The sequence below is a fragment of the Dipodomys spectabilis genome, unplaced genomic scaffold, assembly GCF_019054845.1.
Source record: "Dipodomys spectabilis isolate Male_0828 unplaced genomic scaffold, ASM1905484v1 ptg000178l, whole genome shotgun sequence".
NCBI lineage: Eukaryota > Metazoa > Chordata > Mammalia > Rodentia > Heteromyidae > Dipodomys > Dipodomys spectabilis.
The window spans coordinates 1,186,666-1,204,360 of record NW_024870855.1 but is presented as its reverse complement, the minus strand read 5'-3'; the positions used below and the strand labels follow the sequence as shown (position 1 = coordinate 1,204,360).

The window sequence follows — 17,695 nt, the reverse complement described above, 5'->3', positions numbered from 1 at the left end:
CCCTTCCTGAACCATCTTGAAATCTGAAGTCTCTACTTTTCTCCCACAGCTCCTTGGGCCTTCCCCCTGGCACTTCTTGCATCTCCTGCTGTCCTGCTTCTCCGTCCAGCCCTGAGAGGATCCATCCCCTTGTGCAGTGTCCTCCTGGGGCCAGCCCAGCACAAGGTCCTGATCATACTTACAGCAGCCCCGCGGTCTGTTGCTTTCCTGCGTTGGATACTCAGACACCTCTAATTCCTGGGTTCTGTGTTCATGTGGTTTCTGGAGAGGCCTTTTGTCTGCTGGTGGATTTTGGGGATACTTCTTGGGCTGAAATGAGGCTCTGCAACATGACCAAGACAATGATGGTAACTGCCTGCCACCAGTACAGGAAAGGTACAACACATACGAACGGCCTTCCTATGTAGTAGCTCATGTACATGTCCTGTTTGGGGCGTGGTCAACCCTTAACTATGCATATGCTTGCTTGCTTGCTTCCTTCCTTCCTTCCCCCTTTCTTTCTCTTTCTTTCTTTCTTTCATTCTTTCTTTCTTTCCTTTCCTTCTTTCCTTCCTTCCTTCCTTCCATCCTTCCTTCCTTCTTTCTTTCTTTCTTTCTTTCTTTCTTTCTTTCTTTCTTTCTTTCTTTCTTCCTTTCTCTTTCTGTTTTTCTAAGATTTAAGTTCAAAGTTTTGCCCTTGGTAGGCAAGTCCTTTTACCACTGGGCCATGCCTCCAGCCCTGTCTTTTGCTGGCTATTTTTGAGATAGTGCCTTAGTTCCTTCTAGGAGAGTGCCTGGGTGATATCTGCCTGTGTTGGACTCCTGTTGGTAGTAGCAAGACAAGCACACCACCACATCCAGCAATATGATTCACCAGAGATCATCTAACATTTAGGAACTAGGTTAGAGAATTGCTAAAGCCTTCCTCGTGCTGTGAGATTCTGTCAGTAATCTTATCATTAAGTCAACCTAAGCCTAATGCCTTAAACACAACCATGTGTTAAGTTCACAGTTCTGTTGGGAGTTCTTTGGATCTGGGCTGTTTTAGTGTGTTCATTCATAAACCTATAAACCAGCTGTTGGTCAGCCTGGTGGTTCTCCAGAGGAGCTTGTATAGGACAGTTCAGTAATGTGTCTTATTTTTCAGCAGGTCAGGCAAGCTACTTCATATGGTAGCAATGACAGGTCCCAAGACAAGCAAGAGGGGACAAACTCTGCTATACAATAACTTGATAAATCGATTGACCATTGACCACAAGATCATCAACTCAAAGATAAAGAAAGAATCCATCACAGTGTGAGGAGCCACAAAGACATCATAGTCATACATACATTCATACACACACACACATGTTTGAATTCATACACACACACACACACACACACACACACACACACAAACACATGTTTGAATTCATACACACACACACACACACACACACACACACAAACACATGTTTGAATTCAGGCCTAGCACTCAGCTTGCTTGCATAGCTGGTGCTCTACCACTTCAGCCATACTTCCAGCCCTGTTCTTTTTTTTGAGTGCCAGTACTAGGCTTGAACTCAGGACCTGGGCACTGTCCTTGAGCTTTTGTGCTCAAGACTAGTATTTTACTACTTGAGCCACAGCTCTACTTTTGGCTTCTTGGTGATTAATTGAGATAAGAGTCTCACTTTCCTGCCTGAAATGGTTTCAAACCATGATCTTCAGATCTCAGCCTCGTGTGTAGCTAGAATTACATGAGCCACCAATGCCCAAATGCTTTTTGTTGGTTATTTTGGAAACCGAATCTCATAGACTTTTCTTCCCCATTTGGCTTTGAATCATGATCCTCAGATCCCAAGTTCCTTATTATCTAAGATTATAGGATTGAGCCATTGGCATCTGGCTTATAGGTATATTTTAAAGATGAGGAAAAAAATGGTAATGGTTTAGGGTTTTTTTTGTTGTCGTTCTGCTCTAACCATTCTTTGATATATCTAATTTAGATATTTAAGTATGTTTTGCCTAGCCATGAGATGACCACTATCTATTTTCATACTGCAAATATTTCATACTGTAAGTATCAGCTGACAAGGCTGACTCTATTATTCTCAGGGCCAAGTAGAAAATAAAAATACACGACCCCTTGCTTAAAAATTTTATGAAGCTGAAGGAGTGTCTTAGCAATAGAGCACCTGCCTAGCAAGTGCAAGGTTCTGAATTCAAACCCCAGCACTGCAAAAAGGAAGAATTTCAACCCAGTAGAACATTAAACTATTTGTCAAGTATGGGGCTCAGTGTACTGGACTGGCACACTCCTAGAAAATGGTCCTGCTGGAAGGGAGATAAGAAAGATCCTTTATGATATCACTTCCCAGACTAGTTACCCATTTTGACCGTTAACTGTGATGCCTGTCTAAAAGTTCATCAAATGTCTCTTTTCTTTTTCCAGAAGGAGTCTATAAGCTCAAGGCTGTTCTTTGTGAGTTGTATGGTGTGGAAGTGGAGCTTGGGCCTTATTATGTGAAAACTGGCAGTGAGGCTATGTCAGTGTTCATGAATTCCAGCAGCATCCATCAGGGGGAGGTCCTTGTCTTTGCCAATTCCAACCTGAAGCAGAAAAGTAAGGCCCATGTCTGGACGCTGAACAATCAGACTTCAACCAGAAATGTAGACTGGGGGCTGGGAAGGTGGCTCAGTGATAGAGTGCTTGCCTTGCATGCATGAGGTCCTGGGTTTGATTCCTCGGCACCACATAAGCAGAAAAAGCCGGAAATGGGGCTTTTGACACTCAAGTGGTAGAATGCTAGCCTTCAGCTGAAGAGCTGAGGGACACCACCCAGGCCGAGTTCAGGCCCCACAACTGACCAAAAGAAAAAAAAAATAAAAAGAAATGTAGATTGAACTTCTCCCCCCCCCCCCCATACACATACATACACACACACTATTCAAGTTATCACAGTTCTGAATCCAATTGAGGTTCCATCATTTATTCTTTCCTCATGCAATAGTTACTGGAGAATAACGCTACAATGTAGATGGAATCATAAAGGTCCTGACCTCTGGGAATTGCTAATCAATGAAGGCATTAACATATCTGAATGAAAAATGGTAGACAGGTCAGCAAAGTACTCTGAAAAGGACCTAGACAGGGCCTGGGAGGTTTCAGAAGAGGGAGCTTATCGTAACTGAGGGGATAAAGACTATATGAGGCAGGAGTTGGCAGCCGTGATGAGCCATGTAGACGGGTACTGGGCGTGGGGGTGGGGCGCGCTGGAAGAGGGAGGGAGACATTAAGGGCAAATGACTAGACAGCCAAAGCCAGGGATTGTAGTGCGACAGGAACTTACATTCCCTCCTGTTTCCTCATGCTGTCCCCACACCTACCAGAGCAGGTATTCTATTTCTTTTCTGTTCCTTTCCTGTTGCCATTGTTTCTTGGTGCCATTACTCAATCTTGAACACAGGGCCTGGGTACTGTCTCTTAGCTATTATTGATCAATGGTGGTTCTCTACCGCTTGAGGCACAGCTCCACTTCTAGCTTTTTGATGGTTAGCTGGATAAGAGTCTCATAGACATTCCTGCCATTTTGTCTTTCAAGCTGTTTCTAAACAGCTTTGAACTACAATCCTTACTACAGTCTTAGTCTTCTAAGTAGTTAGGATTATAGGCATGAGCCACCAATACCCAGCTAAAGAAAAGTTTAATGAGAGGAATTCTGTGATAAAATATTTTCCCCCAGATCTGTCTTATCTCAGAGCCTAGGCTCCAAATTTTCAAAATGATTGGAATTTAAAGAAGGAAGTTAAAAATGGAAAATATTGACATAAGTGAATTAATTTCCTGGGTATATTTCTGTCTTTTCTTGTTTTAGGTACTATTGTAATACATCGTTTTTCATCCATCTCATCATACAATGTGTCCTTTATTTCTCTGTCCCAAGCTGGTGGCCGCCAGCCTTGGCCCAGTGTGACTGTTCGGTATGAGATGCAATGTATGTTTTAGTTCCAATTCTAGATTAAAAAGACCCCTCCCCCACCTTTACCTTGGCTGACATTACCAATGCTGTAGGCAGCACAGGTTCCACTGGCAGTTCTGCCTGAGATCCCACCCTTTGGTTCAGCAGGCCTGGTGTCCATCTGCAATTTTTTCTTCAGAAATCATAGGTTCTGAGGCTACCACACAGGGTGTGGGAAGGCAGAGGACAAACACATAGTCATCTGCAACTCCATCTTCTGTACCCTTCCAAGCATAATTTCCCAAGGGGATGCATTTTGCCTTGTAAGCTATTCCCAAAGGCTTTTGAACCCAGGCCCGCCCACTGCCCTGCCCTGCAACTGTTCCTTGGTCCAGCCCTGAGCTCACATCGGGAGGCTGTGACCCATGGCTTGGTCCTTGAGTCAGCGACAGTGAGGATGCTACTTTTCTGGATGGATGCCATTCCCTCAGTTGTTGACATCCCCCTCCCCCCTCTGTTGTAGCTGTCTCTGTCTACACAAATGGAACTGTGTTTGCTGCAGACACAGATATCACCTTTGTGGCTGTTATCAAGGAAACCATACCCCTGGAGTTTTCCTGGTATTTTGGAGATGATCCACCAGTGCTGACAACTTCCAGAAGTATTAGAAGAAGGCTCCACCTCCCTAAGTGGTCTGTAAACACAGTGGTCACGGTGGGCAGCCATGGTAGCATAGAGGGCACTCAGACTGAGCATTGTCTCACAGCTATCAGAATAGTTTTATGAGTGTCATATGATTGTATAATAAGCCACTAAATACTTCTTTGAACTAAGCTCAGGCCTAAGATATTTCAAGAGGGAAAGATTTGCTTCCTGTTAGTACATTCTAAGTGACAGGCTTTGAAGTCTGATGATCCTGGGTTCAAATCCCATCTCAGCCAGCAGTGTGCTCTGAGGCATCCTTTCCACAAAGGTGAGCAAGATGCTCACCCCCTGGTTGAAGAGGAGAGACTATCCTCAGGAGGTGAAAGTCACTGGGTACTTGCATAATTCCTACAAATTAACCCTCTACCCTCTGCCTTTCTATTGAAGATTCTCCTCAGCTCTGTGTTTTTATCTTTCCATGTGGCTTTCCTGCCCACATTGCTTTCCTCCTCCATCCTGCAGGTACCACGTGACAGTCAAGGCTTCCAGTGGGATGGACAGTGTGGTCTCAGAGCCACATCTCATCAGGGTGCAGAAGAGAATTGTGGCCAATCGGCTCATGTCTACCTCCTCAGCCTTGGTAAACACCAGTGTGGCCTTTGAGTGCAGAATCAACTTTGGCACAGATGTTGCCTATTGGTGGGACTTTGGGGATGGTATTGTCAGCTCAGGGAGCAGCTCCACCAGCCACATCTACAGCAGGTAAGTCATGTGGGATAGGCAACAGCTTGCTGCAGGAGGCAGCTAAGATCAGCTTCTCAAGTATTTACTCTTGGAAAACTGCTTTTTAGGTGATGTAGGTGACAGATAATAAATAGAGACAGATCAAACCTGGCTGTGGCTCTGGAGGAGCTTCCAGTTCAAGGGAGAAGCTCATTCCTGTAATCCTAGCTACTCAAGAGGCTGAGATCTGAGGATCATGGTTCAAAGCCAATATGTGCAGGAAAGTCCAGGAGGCTCTTATTTCCAATTAACCACCAAAAGTCTGGATGTGAAGCTGTGGCTCTAGTGGTAGAGCACTAGCCTTGAGCACAAAAGCTTAGGGACAGTGCCCAGGCCCTGAATTCAAGCCCTAAGACTGGCACCAGAAAAGAAAAAAGTGAGGTACCTGGGACAAATTATAAAGGTTTCAGCATCAGAAGGAAGAGTATGGATGCTTCCATTTATTTCAGTCATTATTGAGCACCCATTGTTTACCTGGAGTATTAGGAAGCTACAGGCATGTATCCTTTCACAATGGGATGTATGTGAGAAACATGATATTACTTGATTTGTTCATGTGCAAACACCACCCCTAGGTGGTGCAGCTCAACCATTTAATGTGGCCTGTTGATGTAATTTAGGTAAACCCAAGATACATGGGGCTATTGACACGTAACTAACCGATTTCACAGTAAACAGTAAAGGCGTATACTCTAAAATAACTAAGGAAAGCATAGCATACAGAATACAAACACCAACCACATAGCCATTTGTTATTGCTATCAAATATTGTGCAGATATATAATTCCTCTGTGTGTGTGTGTGTGTGTGTGTGTGTGTGTGTGTGTGTGTGTGTGTGTGTGTGTTCATACTGGGGTTTGAACCCAGGGCCTTATGCTCTAGCCTACCTTTCTTGCTGATGGCTGCTGCTTTGTCACTTGAATTACACTTCAAGTTCTTTTTTTTCCCCTGATAAATTGGAGATGAAAGTCTCAGGGATCTGTTTGCCTGGGGCTGTTTTTGAATCTCGATCCTCAGGTCTCAGCCTCCTGAGTAGCCAGGATTGCAGTGATGAGCCATCTTCTTGCTGCCACAGAGGGATTTCTGAGTGTGCCAAACAAACAGAAAGCAAGGCCTGTGTGTGGCAGCCCTAGGGAATGATCACAGGTTTCTTCTAATATAGGACTTCCCAGGTACCTGTGTCTGTGATCTGTCCTACCTTTCATGGGGACTCCTAAATGGTCCTCCCTAGAGAAGTCCACTGGGACTTTTCTATTGGAAATAGACTTGCAGGTAGGCAAGAAATTGAGCAATAGTACCTGATGGATTGGTGTGTGCTCAGCAGGTGTCTGGAGCCCAGGGACCTGGGATTGTGCTTTTTGGTTCCAGGATCTCTGTCCCAGCCTCTGTATACGACAGGGCATGGGTCAAACCTCTCCCAGCCTTCATCTCAGTAGGCCTGCCACCTTCCTCTCTGAAGCTGCAAGATGGCAGGTGACAGTCTGGTCCTAGAAAACTTGAATTTGCCTGGCTCACACCTGTAATCCTAGCTACTAAGAAGGCTGAGATCTGAGGATCATGGTTCAAAGCCAGCTTTGGCAGGAAAATCTGTGAGACTCTTATCTTCAATTAATCACCAAAAAGCTAAAGTGGAGCTGTGCCTCAAGTGGTACAGCACTAGCTTTGAGCAAAAATGCTCAGGGACAGTGTTCAGACCCTGCCATTCAAGCCCTAGGACACACACAAAGAGAAAGGAAAGGAAAGGAAAAGAAAGGAAAAGTTGGATTTGTGATGTTCTGATGGACCTATTTTTCTGTTCAAATTTCAAAGAATTGAAGCCATTTTGCAGAATTTGCCAAGTCAAGCACATCCTACCTCCTTTCCACATTCCCCCTGCCCTGTCTCTCCACAGCTGAAGCCCTTTCACCATCCCTGGGGCCTAAATGGAGGGCCAGCTTACCTGGGGACTTATCTCAATCTCCTGGGTTTGCAAGGCCTTAAGAGATTAGTCCAGAAGTCTGATCCTTAGGGCTGGGCACAGTGGCTTATACCTATAATCCCAAATACTCAGGAGGCAGAGGCTGAGATGAGCTTGATTTGAACCGAGCCTAAAAAAAAATGAGTTAAGACCTCATCTTAACTAATAAGCTAGGTGCATTGTGACTCTAGCTATGCAGAAGGGACAAATAAGAGAATGGTGGTACAGGCCAGGCCAGGCAAAACCATGAGACCTTATAAAAAAAACCCAAAACTAGCTAAAGCAAAAAGCATGGCTCAAGTGGTAAAGCCCCTGCCTAGTAAGTGAGAGGCCTGAGTTGAAACAACAATACTGTCTTCCACAAGACAGAGAGAATGGCTAGTAGGGAGAGAGAGACAGAGGTAGACAGAGACAGAGACAAAGAGACAGACAGACAGACAGGCAGACTGGCACTGGTGGCTCATGCCTGTAATCTTAGGTACTCATGAGGCTGAGATCTGAAGATTTCAGTTCAAAGCCTAGGCAAGAAAGTCTGTGAGATTAACCAGCAAAAAAGTAAAAGTGAAGGGGGTGTGGGGAGGGAGGATGGGGTGGGATGGGAAGGGGAAACAAAAGAGGAGGCTACAATGCTTGATAAGAAATACACTCATTATCATGCCCATGTAATTGTAACCCCTCTGTACAGTATTTTCACAATAAAAAAAATTAAAAAATGGTATAAGTGGAGCAGTAGATCAAGTGGTAGAGCACTAGCCTTGAGCAAAACAGCTTAGGGACAGAGCCCAGACCCTGAGTTCAAGCCCCAGTATTTCCACACACACAGAACCACAAAGATCCTTGCTGAGTGAATGAGGCTCAGTGGGCAGCCAGCTCCATCTGCTCATTCCTCTGCTTTTCCCCTTCCAGGGAGGGAGAATTCAGAGTGGAGGTCCTGGCCTTTAATAACGTCAGCTCTGCCGTCCTAAGAAAGCAGCTTTTCATTGTGCAGGAGCCCTGCCAGCCACCCCCAGTGAAGAACATGGGGCCTGCCAAGGTCCAGGTAGGGCCGGGGCCTGGGGCTGCTTTCCAACCTCCTTCTCTCGCTGCCTCCCAATCAAACCCAGGATTGGGACCTGGGCTCTGTGGGGAGTGAAGGGGGCTTTGTGGAGTTCAGCCTCAAAAGAACCTCTGTAAGGGCTTTGGAGTATCTGGGCTGCTTTGGGGACTGAGGGGAGCCTGGGTGAGGGAGAGGCTGTTTTCTTGTGTATGAATAGTCCTTTATTTGCCTGTGCGACTCTGGGGTCCGGCACAGCGCACTTGAGGGCTTTTGTTTTGTTTTCTTGGACAGTGATCTATAATGTTTTAAAGAAAAAAGAAAAAGTAAAATGAAAATTAAATGACTAGCCAGGTGCTGGTGGCTCATGCCTGTAATCCTAGCTACTCAAGAGGCTGAAATTGGAGGATCAAGATTTGAAGCCAGCCTGGGCAGGAGTCTGTGAGCCTCTTATCTCCAATTAATCACAGAAAAAGCCAAAAGTGGTGCTGTGGCTCAAATGGTAGAGCACTAGCATTGAACAAAAAAGCTCAAGGATAGTGCCCAGGGCCTAAGTTCAAGCCTCAGGACTGGCACAAAAATAAAAATAAATTAAATAACCAAGTATTTGTTGAGCACCAATGATAGATAGGTTAGGGGAAATAGGATGGCTTTAAAATTTTTCTTATGTTCCTTTTGATGTCTTTGATTCAAAGCATATTTTTTCATTTTGGGGGCAAAGGTGCTCACATGGGAATTTAAACCAATGAGTGAACATTTGCCAGAATGCTGTCTGTGATGGTTAGGAAGTCTGGAGAAGTCAGCTGCTAGGTCCTTTGTCCTGCCTTGCACCCCAGAATATGCAGGGGAGATCATGGAAATTGGCTGAAATATAAGCAACAGAAGATCAGTAGTGATCTAACCACCCCACATACTGATTTTCAGTATTCTTTTAGTGCTTATTGTATGCAGAGGAAATGTGTATCTGTCACACAATTGGGATCATTGGGAGGTCATGTGACCACTTTCTCTTATTGGGTGCTGTGGCTCTTGCCTGTAGTTCTAGCTGAGAACTGAAAGTCTCAGTTCAAAGCCATCCTGGGCAGAGAAGTCTGAAACTCCTCTTCAATTAACCAGCAAAAAGCCAAAGTGAAGGTTTGGTACAAGAGTACCAGCTTTAAGCCAAAAAACCAAGGAAGAGTATGAGGCTCTAAATTCAAGCCTCAATACTGGTACAGACACACAGACACACAGACACAGACACACACAGATACAGACACACACACACACACACACACACACACACACACACACACACACACACACAGAGTCTTGATTATACCATTTCCATGGTGGCATGTGTTAAATCATAAACACAAGTTACACATTGTGATTATTGAATGTGATTATTGAATATTGGTGATTTCCAGATTCATCCCTCCTTCCTTCCCTCCCTCTCTCTTTCCCCTCTCATTTTCTCTCCCTCCCTTCCTCCCTCTCCCTCCTTCCCTCCCTCTCTCCCTCACCCTTCCTCCCTCCCTCCTTTCCTTCCTCGTTTCCTTCCTTCCTTCTTTCCTTCCTTCCTTCCTTCATCTCTTCCTTCTTCCCTCTCTTCCTTTCTTTTTTTTCTTTTTTTTTCTTGTCTTTCTTTCTTTTTTTTGCTAGTCCTGGGCCTTGAACTCTGGGCCTGGGCACTATCCCTAAGCTCCTTTTTGCTCAAGACTAACGCTCTACCACTTGAACTATAGCATCAATTCCAGATTTTTTCTGTGATTTATTGGAAATAAGAGCCTCAGGGACTTTCCTGCCCAGGCTGGCTTCAAACTGAGGTCCTCAGATCTCAGTCTCCTGAGTAGCTAGGATTACAGGCGTGAGCTACAAGGGCCTGGCAAGATTTCCCATTTTTTACAAGACACTTGGCAATGATGTTGTGTAGGCACATCTTTCTGTGTGTTTGTGTTTCTGTAGGCGTGACACCTGCATGTGACAAAGCTGAAGGACAGGTCAGGACCTGGACAAGCCCAGCCATTGTCCAACTATGTACCCAGTGTATCAGGGATCTGAATCACTTTTCACCCCCACAGCATATTATATATTTTTAATGTTTATTATTGTTAATGAACTGATAAGTATTCTTACAGTGATTGGCATTATGATTATAATATTATAATTTATATTATAATATATGTATAATATATGCATGCATAATGTATGTATAATACAAATTATAATCAGTATTATAATTTGCTGTAGCACATAACAATTTTGTGAAAAATCTTAAAATGGCATCATATTCAAAGTGGAAATCATATAAATAATGTAAAAGTAATTAAACGGGTTGGATCCAGCTCAGGTAGGGAAGTCCATGAGACTCATATCTCCAATAAATTAAACTAAAAGTAAAGTGGCAGAGTGCTAGCCTTCAACAAAGTGACAGTGCCCAGGCCCTGAGTTCAAGCCCCTGAGTTCAAGCCCCAGGACCTGTACAATGGAGGAGTGGGGGGGAGGGAGGAGGAGGAGGGGGAAGGGGAGGGGGGGGACAGAAGTAAAATTCCACTTTACAATGAGCACCAATGTTTCTTAAAATTCCACTTAGTAAGAGATTATTTCCTGCTTAATTTTAATGGAAACTTCAAGGAGAAGAAAGTCCTCTAGGAGGAGCCCATGTACCTAGCTAGCATCAGGCCTGGAAAGCCACCCTGGAGGAACAGGGCAGAATCTCCATCCTGATGCCCTCTGGCCTGGATTATTTTCCATGCTGGGGGCAAAGCCTCACTGAGTCATGCCAGGCCTGGTGTTGAGGAGGGCACAGCTTTGGTGTTGAGATGGGGCAATAGGTATGTTCTCAGAGGATAAGATGAGGCAAAATGAGCTTGAAAAGGACAACATTACAGGAAGGGACAAGTTTACATCAAGGGAGACACACTCTCTCTCCCTCTGTCTCTCTGTTTCTCTGTTTCTCTGTCTCTCTCTCTACACAAACCTTGGTTCATTGAAATCAAACAATTACAAATGTATTTTGGAGACAATTAGAGAAATTTTATTATGATGTAGTTTTGTATTAAGAAATCACTGCCAGCTGGGTGACAGTGGCTCATGCCTATCTGTAATCCTAGCTACTCAGGAGGCTGAGATCTGAGGATTATGGTTCAAAGCCAGACGGGGCAGGAAAGTCCGTGAGACTCCTATCTCTAGTTAACCACCAGAAAACTGGAAGTGGCTCTGTGGCTCAAGTGGTAGAACACTTACCTTGAGCTGAAGAGCTGAGGGGACAGTACCCAGGTCCAGAGTTCAAGCCCCATGACTGACAAAAAAAAAAAAAAAAAGAAAGAAATCATTGCTAATTGTTGAGGTGAGATAAGGTAAGATTGTACCAGAAAATTCCCTTTTATTTTGATATATATATATTGAGTACAATTCAAAGGTTCTGGTCTCTGAGAAAGACTTTTGAATGTTTTTGCAAAGAAAAGTCATAAAGCAAGTCTGCGTCATATATTACAGATATTTTTCTTTTTCATTCTATTTTTCTGAATGCACATTTTGACATTCAGAAGTTTACATATTTATGTAATAGTATCTAGCAATCTTCTTTGATAACTTTCTTTTAATTTTTTTTTTTTTGGTCAGTTGTAGGGCCTGAACTCTGGGCTTGGGGCTCTTCAGCTCAAGGCTAGTGCTCTACCACTTGAGGCACATCGCCACTTCCAGCTTTTTCTGCTTATGTGATGCTGAGGAATCAAACTCAGGGCCTCATGCATGCAAGGCAAGCAGTCTACCACTGAGCTACTTTCCCATCCCTTTAATTCTGTTCTTACAAAGCATCGTTTTCCCCTTAGTATATGTAACTATAGACATTTCTTCTGTGTGTGTGTGTGTGTGTGTGTGTGTGTGTGTGTGTGTTTATACACTAGAGCTTGAACTCAGGTCAGGCGCTGTCTTTTAGCTCCATCTCCAGGATTTTGCTAATTACTCAGATATAAGAATCTCATGGAGGGGCTGGGAAGGTGGCTCAGTGGTAGAGTGCTTGCCTTGCATGCATGAGGCCCTGGGTTTGATTCCTCAGCACCACATAAGCAAAAAAGAAAAAAGCTGGAAGTGGTGCTGTGGCTCAATGGTAGAGCGCTTGCCTTGAGCTGAAAAGCTGAGGGACAGTGCCCAGGCCCAGAATTCAGGCCCCATGACTGGGCCCTCCCCCCCCCCCCCCAAAAAAAAGAAAGAATCTCATGGACTTTTCTACTTGAGTTGGCTTCAAACCTTGATCCACAATCTCAGCTTCCTCAGATCTCACTCCTACCTAGGGTTACAGGAGTGAGTCACTAGTTCCCAGCTTATGATTTCTCTTGTTTTTAGATTTTTACTTTTTACATTTATCTATAAAATAAATGTAGTATTTATTCGGGTGGATCTATAGTCCAACCTTGGGTCCCACCCTATAGTTTTGCAAACAAATAATTGAGGATTTCTTCCTGAATGTCTCTAGTTGTTTACAATATTGCTGTACATGGAGGGCATATGATGGGATGTCTTCTCATGTTGATCCTCAGATATGGCGGTCTCAGACCCTGAGACTGGAAGTAACGTTTGAAGCTGCTGTCCTCTGTGACATCTTCCAAGGTCTTTCTTACACCTGGAACTTTCTGGACTCCCAGAGGTCTCTCATTGTCCTCCCTGCTGGCATCCACACTCACAGACAGGCCATCCTGCTGCCAAGCTACACGCTGGAGTGTGGGAACTACACCGCCATTGCGAAGGTCAGTCAAAGTCAGCCCGCTCCCCTCCCCCTCCTGCTGGCTCAGGGACACAGGACTTTCCACCAGCCTGCATTCTAACCCTGAGCCTCTTCTAACAAAAGTTTTTTTTTTTTTAAGGCATGGATAGGATTTTAAGAAAAAATGTTTCATTTTCTTGGGAGAACCTATGTTCCAATGTTTGCCGAGTAAGCAATGAAAAAGACCCCTAGACTTATTTTCCCCCCATTACTGGGGCTTGAACTTAAGGTCGGGCGCTGCTTCGTATATTTTTTGCTAAAGGCTAGCACTCTACTACTTGAACCACTTCTGGCTTTTTGCTGGTTAATTGGAGATAAGAATCTCATGGACTTTCCTGGCTGTGCTAGCTTCGACCACGGTCCTAAGATTTCAGCCTTCCGAGTGGCTAGGATCATAGGCATGAAATTCAGGTGCTGAACTTTCTTCTAGATCTTTTAACAAAACCTCCCTGTATACCTGCTTTGCCTAAGCTACAGGGCGCTCTGACCTCAGCCCGTGCACAGTGCTCTCTGCTTAGTGCTCAGTGCTCAGGGCTTGGGGCTCAGTTTTGTCTGGAAAATAATAACAATACATGGGTTCAAGGAGAAGGCCACTGCTTCTTGAAGGAGGGGTGCTTTAAAGAGTTGATCGCTGGCATAAAAAGGAGGGGGGCGGCAGAGGACAATAGCTTGGAATAGTGGAGGGAGGGTTTGGGGTCAGATGATAGTGAGATAAAGAAGGCCTGGCTGAAGAGGTGCTTCTTAAGGGTACAGCAGGAACCCCTAAAATCTCTGTTGTGGAGGAATGGGGATCTTTCCCTCTTGGGGTCACAGGAGCCTTGGTTCAAGCTTGTCCCAGGGTCCCTCAGCCCCAGGGTCCCTCAGCATGAAAGCTGGCACTAGTCAGGGAGGCCGGAGCCCTGAGCCTGCACTGATTGCCATGGATGGACCCATGCTCATGTGCCCTTCCAGTTCCTGTACACACCCCAGTGTGAGCTAGACCCCGACAACTGACAGAGGCCATGCTGTGAGGGACACTCTGTCAGTTATACTCACCCCAGTGTGAGCTGGACCCCGACAACTGACAGAGGCCATGCTGTGAGGGACACTCTGTCAGTTATACTCACCCCAGTGTGAGCTGGACCCCGACAACTGACAGAGGCCATGCTGTGAGGGACATTCTGTCAGTTGTAGGAAATGGAAAAAAAAAGACCCACAAAAACTGTGTCCAAGTCTGAGACATACTCCTCTGTGAAAATACTGAGAGAGAACTGGAAACAGATGAAAGGTGGAATTCTGGGAGAGTGTTCCTAAAGTGAAGTTGAGAAATACTCAGAGCCAGCAGTGGTGCATGCCTGGATTCCAGCACTTCGGAGGCTAAAACGGAAGAATTATTAGGTTAAGGCCAATTGGGGCTACATAACAAGTTCCTGTCTCCAAAAGAAGGGAGGGAGGAGGGAAAGAAGGAAGGAAGAAGGGAGGAAGGAAGGAAGGAAGGAAGGGAGGGAGGGAGGAAGAAAAGGAAAGAAGAAAGGAAGATACTTAGAGACTAAAACAGGTAGCTGCAGTGGAATGAAAAGCAGAGGAGGGGAAATAGAATAGCTGTGGGAGTGGGAAGGGAGCAGTGTGTATCATGGTGACTAATTGTAAGAATCAAAGGAAAAGCCAGGTTTGGCAGCTCATGCCTATAAGTCCAGCTACTGAGAGGTATAAGAAGAATTGTAGTCCAAGGCTGAACCTGGGTAAAAATACAAGACACTATCCAAAAAGTAATGAAAACAAAAATGGCTGGGGGAAGCCAGCTGCCAGTGGCTCATGTCTATAACCCTAGCAACTCAGGAAGCTGAGATCTGAGGATTATGGTTCAAAGCCAGCCAGGGCAGGAGAAGTCCATGAGACTCTTATCTTCAATAAACCACTCAGAAAACTGGAAGTGGCGCTGTGGCTCAAGTGGTAGAGCACTAGCCTTGAACTGAAGAGCTGAGGGAGAGCACCCAGGCCCAGAGTTCAAGCCCCATGACCGACAAAAAAGGGCTGGGGGCATGGCTCAAGTGATAGAGCACCTGCTTAGCCCTAAATACCAAAGGAACGGGGAACAATTATAGGGAAAAGTCCAAGAAAATCTGTAACACCAGATGAGTGAAAGGGAGATCAGGCTACTCTTCGTGGCCTCAATGAAAACTGAGTGCTCTTGTATTCATAGACTGTTTTGTAGAATGGGAAATTCTTTGTACAACTACTTAAAGATAATAATAAAAAATGTTAAGAAAGAAAGAAAGAAAGAAAGAAAACTGAGTGTTCATTCTGTCCTTCTGTGTGCAGGCAAGGGAGGCACAGACAAACTGATGTTGCACATTTGCTTACACAGCCTTTGGAGGAGGTAGATGGAGAGCAAGAGCAATAGAAGAGGTGGTTCCCATCTAAGCAGGGTCAGGAAGCGCTGAGCGGGGAGTGGCCTGGAGCATGAAGTCAAGTGCAGTGCATGGTAGGAAGTGGGCTGGACATAAGCCCCAGTGGGGACTTCTCACAATGACAGAAGCCTAGGCTGGTTGACATTTGGGACAGGGACACAGTGCCCATCTAGGCAGTGGGTTGGAGCTATGTGGAATCTCGGGGGCGTGAGAGAGTGGAAACAGGGAGCAGTGAGTACACCCCAGGAGTTCAGAGGGGAAGAGGGTGCTAGGAAGTTATCTTCATGGGATGAAAGGAAAGAAAAGATTCTAAAACAAACGAAAACAAATGCATGAATGAATAAATAAATAAGGCAAGGACTCCAGGGAGTGGCCAGTAGAGAGCCACATGCATCTGTTGAGAGAAAATCCAGGAGGACTAAAGCTGAGACCTATGAGTTAGAATGGGTGTTTTCAAATGGAATGAAGCTTTATAATGAACATTTAGGTGGTCCTGGGGTTTGAACCCTGGGCCTTGCACGTGCCAGGCAGACACTCTACCACTTGGATCAGGTTCTAAGCCTAACATTGGTGGCTTGCATTTGTAATCCTAGCTATACAATAGTTTTGAGACTTATGGGGTTAAGATTCTTATCTCTAATTTACCAGTAAAACTGCTGGATTGGAGGTGTGGTTCAAGCAATATAGTGGCAACTATGGCAAGAAAACAAAGTGTGAGGCCCTTTCTTGGTTTAGTTTTTCGTTTTGTTTTGGTTTTGTGCCGGTTCTGGGGCTTGAGCTCAGTCAGGGTTTCACACTCTCACTTGGTTTTTTTTGCTCAAGGCTGGCACTCTACCACTCAAGCCACATTTCCACTTCTAGCTTCTGCTGTTTAACTGGAGATTAGAGGTTCATGGACTTTCCTGCCTGAGGTAGCTCAATCCTCAGATCTCAGCCTCCCAAGGAGCTAGGATTTTAGGTGTGAGCTATTGGCATCTGGCTTGCAAACATTTCTTTCTTTTTTATTAAAACAATTTTTTTTGATCCTGGGGCTTCAACTCAGGGCCTGGGCCCTGGCCATGAGATTTTTCACTTAAGGCATGCCATAAGTCCACTTCCAGCTTTGTTGGTTTCTTTCTCTTTTTTTTTTTTTTCTGCCTGGGCTGGCTTTGAACTGAGATCTCAGCCTCCTGAGTAGCTAGGATTATAGGCCAGCGCCTGGCTCTCGAACAGTTCTTAACTACCATTATATGTTTTGGTGTTAGAAAGAAGCTCAAAGGAAAGAAAAGAAAGGCAAACCCATGTCAATACCATAGGTAGTTTTTAAAGAAGGAGGTTTGGAAGCAAATGCACACAGGTGCCATTGTGATCTGAGGCAACACCTAGACCTTTTTTTGCATACTTTTGTTTGTACACCCATTGGCCCCTGCCCTGTCTCTGATGGAACCACACTAGGTGGTGTATTTAGACAGCTGTGACTGGTTTAGCTGGGATAGAGATGGTGCATCAATGTACAAGTTTCCTTTCTAGTGTTTCATGTGAATCACCCCCTTGTCTGTGGCCCCACAGGTGCAGATCAAGGGCAGTGTGGTACACAGCAACTACTGCGTAGCTGTGGAGGTGCGATCCAGGGTCCCTGTCAGTGTGATCTCAGCGGGCACGCACCTCTTTGTCCCCAGGGTCGCCCTGGTCCCCATCGTCCTCAGTGGGTCTCACTCCTACGACCCTGACAACCCAGGCGCCATTCTCAGGTGAGGCTGTGAGTCTCAGACTGTGACTACTTCAAAATCAGGCTTAAGAACACTGGGAAAACTGGGTTTGGGATTTTGTCAAAATAGTTTTTATTTAGGATCAAAAGATAATGTTGACAGGTATAGTGACATATGCCTGGTTTTACTGGTACTCAGGAGACAGAGACCAGGATGATCTTAGTTTGAGGCCAATCCAGGTCCCCCCCTCCAAAAAAAAAAGTTAGTAAGCTTGGCTCTGATAATCCTAGCTATTTAGACGGCTGAGATCTGAGGATTGCAGTTTGAAGTCAGTCCAGAAAGGAAAGTCCAAGAAGGAAAGTCCAAAAGACTCATCTCTAATTAACCACCAGAAGGACAGAAGTGGAGCTGTGGCTTAAGTGGTAGAACATTAGCCTTGAGCAAAAAATGTTCAGAGCAAAAAAAAAAAAGCTCAGGGACAGCACCCAAGCCCTGAGTTGAGGCCCCAGGATACTCATTCTCTCTCTCT

At 45.1% G+C, this 17,695-nt stretch overlaps 1 protein-coding gene across 1 annotated transcript in view; it reads left to right on the top strand.

Moving 5' to 3' along the window:
- Window positions 1-17,695, top strand: part of Pkd1l1 (polycystin 1 like 1, transient receptor potential channel interacting) — a 117,769-nt gene that overhangs the window by 3,201 nt on the left and 96,873 nt on the right. Inside the window, exons 2-9 of the mRNA XM_042695022.1 lie at window positions 138-375; window positions 2,417-2,587; window positions 3,840-3,959; window positions 4,447-4,615; window positions 5,091-5,330; window positions 8,215-8,347; window positions 12,865-13,071; window positions 17,027-17,208. Coding sequence (XP_042550956.1) covers window positions 138-375; window positions 2,417-2,587; window positions 3,840-3,959; window positions 4,447-4,615; window positions 5,091-5,330; window positions 8,215-8,347; window positions 12,865-13,071; window positions 17,027-17,208 — 1,460 coding nt within the window. The remainder of the gene's footprint in view (window positions 1-137; window positions 376-2,416; window positions 2,588-3,839; window positions 3,960-4,446; window positions 4,616-5,090; window positions 5,331-8,214; window positions 8,348-12,864; window positions 13,072-17,026; window positions 17,209-17,695) is intronic.